Below are 12,451 nucleotides of genomic sequence, written 5' to 3'. Positions count from 1 at the left end.
AATTCTCACACAGATTTGGATAACATTTGTTTATTGAAGCAAAATTTTTGCATATGCTACACAACTTGGTGGAAAGGTATTTGGGAATAAATTTAAGGTTTTTTTCTTTAAAATATATTTGATACTTTACGCAACTTGGTGATCAACAGTTGCTACGGTTGCATCAGCGGGTGGTGGTGGTGGTGGTGCATTGGATCTTGTGAAAACTTTTCTAACCGTTGTGATACGTCTCATTTCACCGTTGAACAACTGCAATACGGACATTCGTATTCTCTTATTTACAATAGAATAGATTGCAATTTCCAAAGAAATCAAAATTGGAAACAAATATTCAATTGTATCTTTTAAACTTTTAAAATTCCACGATTCAACGCGTGTAATGGTCATCGGTAGAACGTTGGTCACAATTGTGGACAATAATAAAATGAATACAACGTTTATTAGTCGTTTTTCAAGTTTCCATTGCAATTGACGACAAATAGTATTTTGAACTTGCTGTCTTCGTTCAATGCACCACATTGCAGATGCTGCTACAACGAACAGCAAAACCGAAGCGTAGTTCATGCACAGTATTAAAATGGAATTCAACTTTCTACTTCTGGGTGTGAATATTTCCGAATAGATGCAGTGGGCAGAAATTAATTCATCAATATCGGACAGGTAAATTGGCATTAGCAGTGTAATCAAATAGATCAAAGTTGAAAATGCGAAATTGATAATTACAAGTTGGCGGGAATTGTTCGCAGTGAACTGTTGATACAGGGCTGGAAACAGTATGGCTATACAACGATCGATCGACAATAGTAGAATAAATCCGGCCGAAGAATATTCGCCTATTTTATTGAAAAAATGATGCGCACTTTCAAGCATGCACTGTCGTCTGGGTATTGCGGTTGTACTTTTGTGTTTCATTACAATTTTTCTTGTCCACATGATGCAATGGCCCACTCCCAGCATCAGGCAACTGGTCGCTAAACCTGAACAGACCATCGTTTGCGGTTTTATTTCTTTCTTGTTTTTTTTGAATATTTAATTCTAATAATTCAAATTTATTTACCTGATATGAAATTTTCTTGTTTACGTTTATTTTTGCAACTTTTCAATGCTATCAAAGAAAGTCCACTTACGACGCAAATGAAAATACTCGCAATAACGAATGGTATAGCTGATAGCATGTATTCATAACCGTCGACGGCAATATTTTCATCTGCTGCTGCTGCTGCGGTTGCCATGTATGCTTCATCATTGTTCTCAATCTATGAAAAAAAATTTCCATTATTTTGCAGCGTTAAATTTTCCATGCATTCTAATTTTCTCTAATGGAAATGTTTCAAATGTTGCATAGTGTTTTTTTTTCTTAAATTTTAATATAATAATAATAATATTTTTTAAAAATATTTTTCATTCAGTATACTGAGATTTGCTGAATATTAAATAAAAATCATGCTCACCATTATTTTATTCTTTCTTTTGTTCAATAAATAAAGCGTGGAAGTAGAAGAAAATGTAGGAGGGAGGAATTGATGTGAAAATTTAAAAAGTAATAATTTTTCACAAGAAGAAAATGCTTTTTCCATTATATTTCTTTCTATTCCGGAAATCCATTTTTTTAATTGTCTGAAAAATAACGCTGTTAACATATATATGCTTTTAATTTTCCTGTCCTCGCTGATACATAATCTTCTTTTTTAAAACCTTTTTCTAGAAAATATCTCTTATTAATTTTGTGTGCATCTGCATTATCTGCACCATTATAATAAGCGAAACATTAATTTTACTCTTATTTTTTTAAAATCATTACAACAAATGAACAGAGGAAATTTGCTTGGCATGCGGTAGTAGTGGGTAAGAGATATGGATTTTATTTTATAAAATCGAGCATTTTAGTGGAAGATTGGAAATTGTAATCAACGCAATAACAGCATATTTAAATTCAATCATTAAAAATACAGAAATAAAGTTCGAACAGTATACGCTGTGGACAGTAATTTTGCCGAAACGTGAAAAATTGACTACAGACGTTTTGCTGCTTCTTATGCCAGTTGCTAATTGGTTGCTTGTTATGATTTTTTTTCAATTTTTCTTCACACTTACGAAATCTTACGGAAGTGTAATTTATATTAAATTATAAAAAAAATAATTGTGAAGAAAATTGTATAAATGAAATATCATAATATGAAAATGATAATAATTAAAACGGAAAATGTTTTAAGGTGAGAAGAAATATTTCGGTTTGTATTTTTTAAATTTTGTTTTCAAAATCTGCTTTCTTTACTTCACTTTCTAAAAAGTGTTATTATTTTTTAAAATTTAAAATAACCTATTTAAATTAGCGCTGATGAGATCCAATATGATGACATGCGAAGTTGTTCATTCATTCATTCATTGTTCAACGCTTTAAAAATTAATAATACATTTCGAAGTAAATTTTCAAAATTCAACTAATATGCTTAATCAATACAATTAGAAATGCTGCAGGTGATTATTTTCAATTTACTCGAATAGATAGAGAATCTCATTTAACATTTGTCTCATGTTTAAGTTGCTTGAATATGAAGATTGAGCTTATTCGGAGAACATTCGGTGCACTGGTTTCCATTTTTCACATTTTCCCTTGCTATACAAGCACTAAAGTTTCGCATCCCAGAACTTTTGTATTCTTTATCGACGAACATTTTTCTACTAACTCTAACAATATCATCAACCATTAACTGACATCTGTTTGAACCTGAACCCAACAAGCATGCATTTCTAATATGTAGAAATTTAAATCTGCCAACTAATCGATGCAAACTAATTTTAATAAAGTAATTTTTTAATCGCTCGAAAAAGTTTTGATTATCGTGTTCTGTTTTTTTAGCATGAAAACTTAAAACTAACTGTTAATGTGAATTTTACATGGGAAAAAGTCGAAGAAATTTCTCTTCTTCAACCAATCTTATATAATTCTTTGTCACTAAAAGGAATATATCATAATGAAATGCATATCGTTGTGTATAATATGACTATTATTAAAAGAATCTAATTATTCACATTTGCAGAATTTTTGAAATTATCGAGGTACTGTAGCAGTGATCAGTTTCTTTGCTCAGTCTTTTGACATGCATTCTACATGGTCTTTTGTGCTGACATGAAAATTGAAATTTCCGATTCCATTCTCATCATTTAAAATACATTAATTTTCAACGTCAGTTCTATTTATGTTGTAATTGGAAAATGAAATTTTATTGAAAATACTACTTCACTATTAATTAATTGATACACCTAAATGAAAGCAGTTGATTTCTCTGTTAAAGGATTCTATTTTCAATTAAAGCAGGATAAAAGAGCATTTTAAATATCTATTATTAATAGATTATTTTAATAAATTTCTGAAAACTTCATTTTTCACCGTCATCTTGAAAAGATATCAGTTTATAGAATAATTGACAAAACTTTTGTCATGCTTTATTTGTATATTTTGCTTGCTTAAACGAATCTTTTAAAATAACATCAAAACAGCGTTCAATGATGATACATGTACTCATCATTAGGCGAAAGGAGGTATTTTCATTGTTTCCTTGAAATGGTGAGGATGTGCAATATTGCTTGTTCCCATCGATTGCAATTAATAATAATCGGTTGAACTTTTATTAGTAGAACTTCTGTTTCAACATTTTCATCCGATGTTCTCTGTTCGTCTGATGCGATTTATTTTTACAGATTTTTTTCTTATTGTTCTTAGTCATTCTTAGTCAATTTTCAGCTCCTATTATGAAGAAGCTGTATATTTATTGAATTCCACAGTAAATTCTATGGTAAAATTTTTGTAGTGCATCAATTTTGCATACTATATCCCACGCCTATTACTCAGTAGCAGGTTATTTTCTATGGCGCAACACTTCAATTTTATCGTGCACCGCGACATTACTCCGCAGCAGCTTATCATTTGCATTGCAAAAAATTTTTGCATAATGCACAACGCCAGCTACTGCACACCGGGTTATTTCCTACGGCGCAGCAATTCAGTTTTATCGTGCACCGCGACCATTACTCCGCAGCCACTTGTTTTCTCCATTACACAACTGTTTATTTTATTGTGCATCGCTGTGTATCCGTCAATGTGCAGCTCTGTGAACGTCAGGGTATGATTATCATTTGGCTTCAGGTTCCTCTGCATAGAAGCCCCTGTGCCTGCAGTCCAGCATTTCAGTTGAGATTTTGCTTCGTGGCGGATACTACACTCTCAACCGCCAAAGTCGTAGGAACAAACCACGATGATGGACGTGGATGCTATATGTCTGAAAGTTGTCACCATTACCTCTGTGCCTGATGTGTGACGATATTGCTGTCATATATTACACTCAGTATTACTGTACATTTTTATGGACTATGTTTAATTTGCATACTTTTCGTGTTTTTACAATTAATGTCTGCAATTCACGATTGTTTGCTTGTTTGTTCTTTCCACTTATTTGTCAATAATAAAACATTTACTGCGTGTGAATCTGTTGTTTCAAATTATGTAATTTTACTTAATTTGCATTAAAAATGAATTACGGCTCATTTTGTACATGCACTACTCTTTGATCATTTTAAGTTATCATATATTTTCTATAACAATTGAAGAAAAACGTTTTAAATTAACATACATTTTGCAGGGTCGTCATTTAATTTATTTATTATCTTATTAATAGATTCAGTTTTCCAATTCCGCACCAAAGCACTCTCCGTACCAATTGTACATCAACAACCATTGAATCTGAAGCCAAGTAAACGTATGAATTGCAGTAGAACAAAAATTTGCATGCATTTTCTGGTAAACAAGTCTTTCTGTGCCTGCATTTCGTTTCGTTAGGCAAACAAAAATTTTCACGACTATTAATCTAAAATGACACTAAAAGCAACATACATGATACAATTTCACAATAATAACAATTAAGTTATTCCCCGTTACTAGATATCATTTAATTTCTGAAAAACAAGAATATCAAATGAAGTTTTTTCATATATTAGAAACCGTCGCTTGTGATGAGCAATAGTTGCTAAGCAGAGAAACGGTAAGGCAATGAACGCAGGAAAATTTGCATGCTATTGAGATGCGCCTAACAGTGATGAAATAAGTTGACCAAACTTTTGCTTTCAAACTCAAATAATAACTATTTAGTTTACTTTATTTGGGCTATGCAATGGTGTCTAGATGTACAGAGTAATATTATTGTTAATATTGTAAAGTTCTATCTCATATCTTGTTGTTTGTTCGATTTGATCTCATATCTTGTTGTTTGTCGCAGAGCTTTATTTCTGAGCATAACAAAATGTAGGTGTACTACATGTTTAATACAATCTTCATGCAAATTTGCATTTACGAAAAGAAAATCAAATATGAATCGTAAAGTATAACTCATCGATGATCATGTTGTGTATGATTTGAATTTACATCAATTCATGAATTCTAAATTTTGTTGTGAAGATAATTTTGGAATATTTGTAGGCGGATGTTGTCGTGCAACAACAGAATAAAAGACGATTTCAAAGGAAACCTGACAAGCAACATGATTTATATTCAGTATGGTCAATCACGTTGTGCAACTCTTCAAAAAATGTATCTCCAAATGATGGTAAGTTGACTATTTTTGTAAGTTAGAGTTTTTTTATTCATTGACATTGTAATAATGCTAGAAATAGATATTGAATATGTAACTGCTAAATGATAACTAAGCAATCGGTTCTTTGAAATTAATAAGTTAACTCTGTTGAAAATGGTATTCATTGCAAAGTATAATTATCGTGCTGACTATTATTGCATGCGTAGGCAGCGATCCTAAACTAATAGTTGATTGTTGTTTAATTTAGGTACGATTAACGTTACTGCTCAGCTTCATTTGCGTAACAGTTTTTTGTGCTTATTTGAATTAAGTCATACATTATAATATAATTTGACATGGATAATGACTTTCATCTGTAACGTATTCAGGATTTTGTTACTGTTGAGCAATTATTATAGTCTTTGTTGTTAGCCCATTACATTACCTCACGTTTTCAAAGCATACATGCATTTCTAGGTCAGCAGAGTATGTTCATGCTAATGTGAAGGTGAACACTGCTGATGGCATTCTGCTACGTGCACTTTGCGCCATTCAAATCCGGAAGTAATTTTCCTTATATAAATTTCTGTTTATTGAGAGAATTGCACTATAATATAAATGTTCGCTGCTGAAGGGCGGTCTAATTACTTACTGCATTGCATTATTTGGTTATTTTGGTGCTTCACCTCAACAAATACGTTGTGATTGTCAGACTAAAAATATGATGAAACCACGAACATCAATTGGCAAATTAACAGCTCTGCGTTTTCTTTATAGCTCATCAATGACAGAGCTGCTGACAGGTATGAATTTTTGCATATTTTTTGTTTTTTCATACTTTCTTTCCTTCTCCTGCTACACTGAACTAAACATACTCGCTTTTAAAATCTTTCGTAGTTCTTAAAGTTTAATTTATTTTAATCGAAGCTTATTCATTTTTTCTGTAACAATGTGCAACTAATATTCACTATTACATTAGAGACACGCCAATCTGAAACCGTGTGATATAGTAGTAGTGATGTATATACATCTTTAATTCCCAACAGTCCTTACAAATGCATTTGGAAAATACTGTTGCCATAGCCGTTGAGCGACTCGCATATTATCTTTAATGCCCTGCATGATGTTTGTTGGTGAGGTAACATAGTTGACCTATTGCAATTGCTCTATATGCTATTATCACTATAGCAATTGCCTCCTAAATGCTTGACACTGGCCAATTTGTGCCCAGCATTATTTCAGTAAGACATAGGAAAGCTGCTCTTTGCTACAGAGCACTTTTAGCTACCACTCTTGAAACTGTCAGAATGGCCTGAAATTGTTCCCCTCATCCTCAAAACTGACTCCTGAAAGATAGTTCGATGTCGCTGTCTTGCCAATAACACTAACTTATATAGATGCACTTGTTTTTTATCATTGAGAGAAAGGGTCTATTTCCATAAATGTTGTCAGTATTGACAAATGAAACAACGCCTGATAATTATGCATGAAAAGTTAGTGAAGGAAAGCGAATCACATTCTGACAACTTTTACCTCCACCACCCTGCTACCTCTCCCTCCTTCCTTCTTTGCTGTTCCCTCCCTACTCTTTTCCCGTCTTAAAGCTGTTTACATTACTATAAATCTGAAAACGTATTTCATTTTTGAAACTGTTTTCAGTAGAAGCGATTTTTTTATTATCCATATAATTTTGATTTGTAGAAAGTCATTTACAAAATATAAATTATTGTATTTTTAGTAATTTGCAATGCTTCAGATTATTAAAAGTTTGTTTCAGTTTATTTTAGTAAAAGAAATTTGCATAATATTGTTCTATTACGTAATAGTGCACGATTACGTAATAATGCAGTAATACGTATTAGTATGAAGTGTATAAGTAAAAACGTAATAAATTTCATCGTCTTGTTTAATAACGCTGTTCATGATATTTATTCTACTGCGCTATTAGTGATGGAAAATTAGGTTGTTCTTCCGGAGGCAAAGTAAATAGTCATTTGCATAATTTACTTAGTATTATACATCGAATCAGAGAACTTCGATTACATTAGGTTATTCAGTTCATTGCTATGCTCTCAGTCTGGCAGGTCGTCAACTATAATTCTGCTCTTCTACACCATCCATGAATAACTGGTAAGTTGGATTTGATATTTTGGTGGTGGTATGCTATGCATGTTACTTTACTTATATGGTGAATGGAAACTGACGGGTCTCTTTATAGTTTTGTTATTGCTAACTTTCAGGTACATCAGATAGTGAAGACGAAGAAATTCTTTGTTTTTTATTTTGAGATATAATTTACTTTCAGAATTGACATTATTTTATATTCATATCAATGAATATGAAACAACCAGATTGTGAAAGCTAAGTGAATGAGGTAAATATGCGTCATAATAATTTTTCACTCCTGTTTGTTTGTAATTATGTTTTTTTCCGTGTAGGATAGCACCACCATCAGCATCGCATCACTTTAATCTTCATTTTGGCATCATGTAACTGATATCACATATTGGTTGTGTTGGATTTTCATAAATTTTAAATTTGAATATTACATTGTAAATATGGCTTTTTAAATGTACAACCATATCTAATACAGTGCAATATCTGGAAAGAGTTAAGATGAACGATATCCTGTTTATATACTTGTAAGTAGTGCACCAATATTACTTCTCAGTTTATTCTTTTCGTACATTTTATTTGTACTGACAATAGCAATTGTAATGATACTTATAAGAAACAGCCATATTGTAAGAAAATAATTGAAGACGAATAACAGTGCATCATAATTTCTAAATTCCATTCTTTGATTTTCTTTCTTTGATTTAATCCTTCTTTTTGGTTTAATCATCTCCTTGTCGATGTTTCCCTTGTGAAAGTCAAGAATTCCAACTGTTCTCCTTCTGATCTTTTTCATCGTAGCAGTACGAATGAATTAAATATTCTTTATTGTATAAATAGATAACGTCCAACCATCGGTGAAGTGCGGATTCGCAATGAATTCTGCACTCAAGTAGTTGAGGTTTCCATCCAGGCGTTCAAAAAGCGTTCCATTTCAGACAAAAATCAGCAACTACTCAGTTTGTTCGATAGCTGACGAAATGAATGCAGTATTCGATATCGGTAAAAGTCTGCGTTACACCTCATCAATGACAGAGCTCCTGGCAGGTATGAATTTTAGCATATTTTTTGTTTTTTTATACTTTGTTTCCTTCTCCTGCCACACTGAACTAAACATGCCTACTTTTAAAACCTTTCGTAATTGTTAAAGTTAATTGTTTTAATCGAAGCTTATTTTTTTTCTGCAACAATGTGCAACTAATATTCACTACTACATTAGAGATACGCCAATCTGAAACCGTAAGATATAGTAGTAGTGATATATGTGCAGCTATAATTCTCAACAGTCCTTACAAATGCATTTCGAAAATACTGTTGCCATAGCCGTTGAACGACTTGCATATTATCTTTAATGCCCTCTGTGATGTTTACTGGTGAGGTAACATGTTTGACCAACTGTTTAATAGAAATGTCTGTCACCGGGATACTGTAATTGCTCTTCTAAATGCTTGACAGTGACCAATTTATGCCCAGCATTATTTTAACATGACATAGGAAAGCTGCTGTTAGCTGCAGACCTCTTTGAACAACCATTCTTGAAACTGTCAGAATGGCCTGAAATTGTTCCCTTCATCTCATCTTTTAAATGACTGCTGAAAAATCCTATGATGCCACGGTACTGCCAATAGCACTGACTTATATAGATCCCCCTATTTTTTTGTCATTGCGAAATTTACTTTGTTTCCATTAATGTTGTCAGTATTGATCAGTGAATGAGAACGCTTGATTGTTGTGCTTGAAGATTAAGTGAGCGGAAACGATTCACATTCTGACAACTTCTATCTCTAACGTCCTTCAACTGCTTTTTCTTTCCTTTTTCTGCCCTGCGTTCCCGTCTAATGATTCCCATTATTGAGCTCGTAATAATACTAAGCTGAACAGAGATCGCATTCAACTGAAAATGTTGCCCACCCCCTATTTCGAGCTGAATGAACAGCACTTAGCTGTTTTCATCTCATATCAATCTCATTTCTCATAATTGTTATCGACTAGCAATGTGACCACATCCAGGCTACTCGTGATTCTTTTGTTTTATTCTTTTCATAAAATACAATACAGAATTGTCACCCGCATAAGTTTCTTGAATTCATTGCAAATCGCTCAGTTACTGAATTTCTGCGATTAGGGTTTTTCTCACATTGTATGAAGCGCGCGGATGCAGTGCTCAACCAAGTTTGCAGTCTTGCCATAAATCATCATAAGGCGCAAACGAAAGTGGAGATGCGCTGTCAAGCGGCATAGCCACTGGAGCAGCCGCTTACCATCATTATGTCTACGCTGCGCACTTGTTGACTTCTGTACTGAGATAAACTGCATATTACAAAATTTCATGACAAATGTTTAATTTTCCATAAATCTGAAAAAGTATTTTATTTTTGCAACTATTTTCAGTGGGAGCTATTTAAAATTATCCATATAATTTTGATTAGAAGAAAAGTATTGATAAAATATAAATTATTGAATCACCTTGTACTTTCAAGCAACTAAATTACACAACATGCATAAATACGCAGTGATAGCATTTCCGTTTATTTTTAGTAATTTGCGATGCTTCATGTTAATAAGTTTTCGTTTTAGGTAATTTTAGGGAATAAATTTGCATAACAATGCAATATTACGTAGTAATAGGAAGTGTGTAAATAAAAACGTAATAAATTTCATCGTCTCGTTTCATAATGTTGCTCATAATGTTTATTTTAGTGCGCTATTACTGATGGAAAATTGGGTTGTTCTTCCTGAGGCAAAGTAAATAGCCATTTGCATAATTTACTTATTATACAATTGACTAAGCACATCGATTTTATTAGGTTATGCAGTTCACTGCAATGCTATCAATCTAGCACGTGGTCAACTATAATTCCGCTCTTCAACACCATCCATGAATAACTGGTAAGTTGGATTTGATATTTTGGTGGTGGTATGCTATGCATGTTACTTTACATATATGGTGAATGGAAACTGGCGGGAGTCTTTCTAGTGTTATTATTGCTAACTTTTAGATACATCAGATGCTGAAGACGAAGAAGTATCTATTTCCGTTTTTTATTTATAGATGATTGCATTAATATAATTCACTTTTAGAATTTACATTATTTTATATTCATATCAATGAATATGAAACAACCAAATTCTGAAAACTAAGTGAATATGGTAACTATGCATCATGATGAATATGCCTTGCTTTTTACTTGAATTTTTCTGTTAAATTTAGGTTGAAGGTTACAGTGCCATTAGCGCCACATTGCTTTGATTCTTTCTGCAGCACTAATGTTAAATTATCATGTATATGATATCATAAATTTGGTGCCCTTGATTCAATTCTATTAAGAATTGAAAATTACATTTGCCTTGCTACATTTTGAAAATACCCAAATGCAATCTATTATCAGTAAAGACAGGTAAAAGTTGTTGAACAGTGGTTGTTGGAGTTGCTGACATAGCGTTCAAAAAACATATGACAAAAAACAGTAAGTATTGAATTTGTTTAATTAGACAGCAAGACGACGGGCGTATTAGATATATGTAGAATTTGGTAAAATCTTTAATTACAGATTACGTCATCAGCTGAGCTTTTATGGAGTTTTATTTGTTCTGAGCACCGTGATAAGTCATGTTCACATCACTTCGTTCAAAATGTGGCATCACAAACATCCGTAAGTATTGAATTTGCTCCTGATTGCATTGTATACATTTTATCCACGACAGCATTACATTGACGTTAATGGAATACGATATTTCTTCTTATAGCGCTCTGAGTTAGTTGAAGTTGGTGCAGTGACGCTTCCCGGTTGTTGTACTGTGGTTTCACTTATCATAAGAGTAAGAAGGAATTGATTGTAATTGTAGCAGATTTCTCTGAGTCAGTCGAGCAGCGTTCATATACATCCTTACAACGTATTGTCAGTGCGCTTCCAATGTGATATGACAAAAATTAGTAAGTAGTTTTTGTTTATAATAGCTGTGGATTATGTCGTCTCATGAGGCCTGTCCTGATGCCAACCAGTGTTCACTTGTAAATAATGGCGTTTTCTAGCCGTCCCAGTGTGCCTTTGCTTATCACAAATAGTAAGAAAGAATTTGTGACAGTAATCAAATACGTTAAATCAATACAACCAGTATGTCGCTTGGCAAACTGGCTCTTCCGTTTAGTCGCAGCCGATGCCACTCAAATTGCGTTTCCTATGGTTTCGATGTTTGTCCTTGTCACATAGGGTAAGGAAGAATTAAGTAAGCTTTAATGTTTAAGTGCGTGAATATGAGAGCCGCATCGTGATTGCCCCATCGAATAAGGTAAGTAGTTCCATTTTTTTTCAAATTTTGTAAACTTAAAAAACAGTGAAGTGAACTGTTATTCGTCTTCAATTACTTTTTATAGTGTTTTTCATATCAACTGTATATTACAACTAATATTGTATATTTTACAGATTTGTATCTTGTATATCCTACAAAGATCCTACATACACATTACATTGTGTTTATCCTTGTATATCCATCATACATAACATACATTATCATTTGTTTTTATTTTCATTTTTCAAGTCAGTCGACTGATTTTCAGTTCTTGATTTCAGAATCATTTTTGTCCTTGTATTGGTAATTCAAGTGAATTTTAATTTTAGATCTGCATTTATAGAAATGCAAGATAGTAATTTGCATACAGGTAAGGTGGTGTTGAGGTAAGTGGAGTAACGGTTTCACAGCGTAGAGGTAAGTGTAATGTGTAATGCAGGTAAGTAGCGTCAAAGTAAGTGGATAGCGTAAAGGTAAGT

General features: G+C 32.8%; 5 protein-coding genes across 5 annotated transcripts; 3 read left to right on the top strand and 2 right to left on the bottom strand.

Moving 5' to 3' along the window:
• Positions 1-126: 126 nt before the first annotated feature.
• On the bottom strand, positions 127-1,232 carry Tsp_03455 (hypothetical protein). Its single transcript, XM_003379756.1, has 2 exons — positions 1,058-1,232; positions 127-977 (listed from the first exon to the last, which is right to left on the bottom strand). Exons 1-2 carry the CDS (start codon positions 1,230-1,232, stop codon positions 127-129), a joined length of 1,026 nt encoding a protein of 341 aa, XP_003379804.1.
• A 2,285-nt stretch (positions 1,233-3,517) lies between these two features.
• On the top strand, positions 3,518-5,021 carry Tsp_03454 (conserved hypothetical protein). Its single transcript, XM_003379755.1, is given in 6 exon segments — positions 3,518-3,543; positions 3,746-3,797; positions 3,813-4,124; positions 4,148-4,286; positions 4,677-4,757; positions 4,996-5,021. The coding sequence occupies 6 exon segments, from the start codon at positions 3,518-3,520 to the stop codon at positions 5,019-5,021; spliced, it is 636 nt and encodes a 211-aa protein (XP_003379803.1).
• Positions 5,022-5,364: 343 nt separating this feature from the next.
• Positions 5,365-6,572, top strand: Tsp_03453 (hypothetical protein). Its single transcript, XM_003379754.1, has 6 exons — positions 5,365-5,376; positions 5,474-5,600; positions 5,836-5,874; positions 5,987-6,075; positions 6,202-6,370; positions 6,547-6,572. The coding sequence occupies exons 1-6, from the start codon at positions 5,365-5,367 to the stop codon at positions 6,570-6,572; spliced, it is 462 nt and encodes a 153-aa protein (XP_003379802.1).
• A 1,469-nt stretch (positions 6,573-8,041) lies between these two features.
• Tsp_03452 (conserved hypothetical protein) lies at positions 8,042-8,478 on the bottom strand. Its single transcript, XM_003379753.1, has 2 exons — positions 8,255-8,478; positions 8,042-8,168 (listed from the first exon to the last, which is right to left on the bottom strand). Exons 1-2 carry the CDS (start codon positions 8,476-8,478, stop codon positions 8,042-8,044), a joined length of 351 nt encoding a protein of 116 aa, XP_003379801.1.
• A 2,212-nt stretch (positions 8,479-10,690) lies between these two features.
• Tsp_03451a (conserved hypothetical protein) lies at positions 10,691-12,342 on the top strand (the record flags this gene model as incomplete). Its single annotated transcript, XM_003379752.1, has 10 exons — positions 10,691-10,707; positions 10,894-10,951; positions 11,234-11,335; positions 11,430-11,501; positions 11,543-11,598; positions 11,641-11,694; positions 11,716-11,866; positions 11,943-11,972; positions 12,107-12,165; positions 12,302-12,342. Coding segments are annotated over exons 1-10 (640 nt in total), but the record flags the coding sequence as incomplete, so codon positions are not given.
• Positions 12,343-12,451: the final 109 nt, after the last annotated feature.

Source organism: Trichinella spiralis (genome assembly GCF_000181795.1).
Source record: "Trichinella spiralis strain ISS 195 chromosome Unknown Scfld2, whole genome shotgun sequence".
In the NCBI taxonomy this organism is placed as follows: Eukaryota; Metazoa; Nematoda; class Enoplea; order Trichinellida; family Trichinellidae; genus Trichinella; species Trichinella spiralis.
This window is presented reverse-complemented; position numbering and strand designations above follow the sequence as displayed.

Bases quoted from the DNA above. Each gene is read 5' to 3' on its own strand.
- Tsp_03452 (XM_003379753.1), bottom strand. From the start codon at position 8,478: ATGAAAAAGATCAGAAGGAGAACAGTTGGAATTCTTGACTTTCACAAG. The intron at 8,169-8,254 runs GTACGAAAAGAA...AACTCTTTCCAG, and splicing joins ATTGTCAGTACAAATAAAAT to ATATTGCACTGTATTAGATA.
- Tsp_03453 (XM_003379754.1), top strand. The intron at 5,875-5,986 runs GTTTTTTGTGCT...CAATTATTATAG, and splicing joins TCAGCTTCATTTGCGTAACA to TCTTTGTTGTTAGCCCATTA. The intron at 6,076-6,201 runs GTGAACACTGCT...TCGCTGCTGAAG, and splicing joins ATGTTCATGCTAATGTGAAG to GGCGGTCTAATTACTTACTG.
- Tsp_03455 (XM_003379756.1), bottom strand. From the start codon at position 1,232: ATGGCAACCGCAGCAGCAGCAGCAGATGAAAATATTGCCGTCGACGGT. The intron at 978-1,057 runs GTAAATAAATTT...TGGTCTGTTCAG, and splicing joins ACAAGAAAATTTCATATCAG to GTTTAGCGACCAGTTGCCTG.
- Tsp_03454 (XM_003379755.1), top strand. From the start codon at position 3,518: ATGTACTCATCATTAGGCGAAAGGAG. The intron at 3,544-3,745 runs GTATTTTCATTG...GTCAATTTTCAG, and splicing joins TCATCATTAGGCGAAAGGAG to CTCCTATTATGAAGAAGCTG. The intron at 4,287-4,676 runs GTTGTCACCATT...TCTTATTAATAG, and splicing joins TGGATGCTATATGTCTGAAA to ATTCAGTTTTCCAATTCCGC.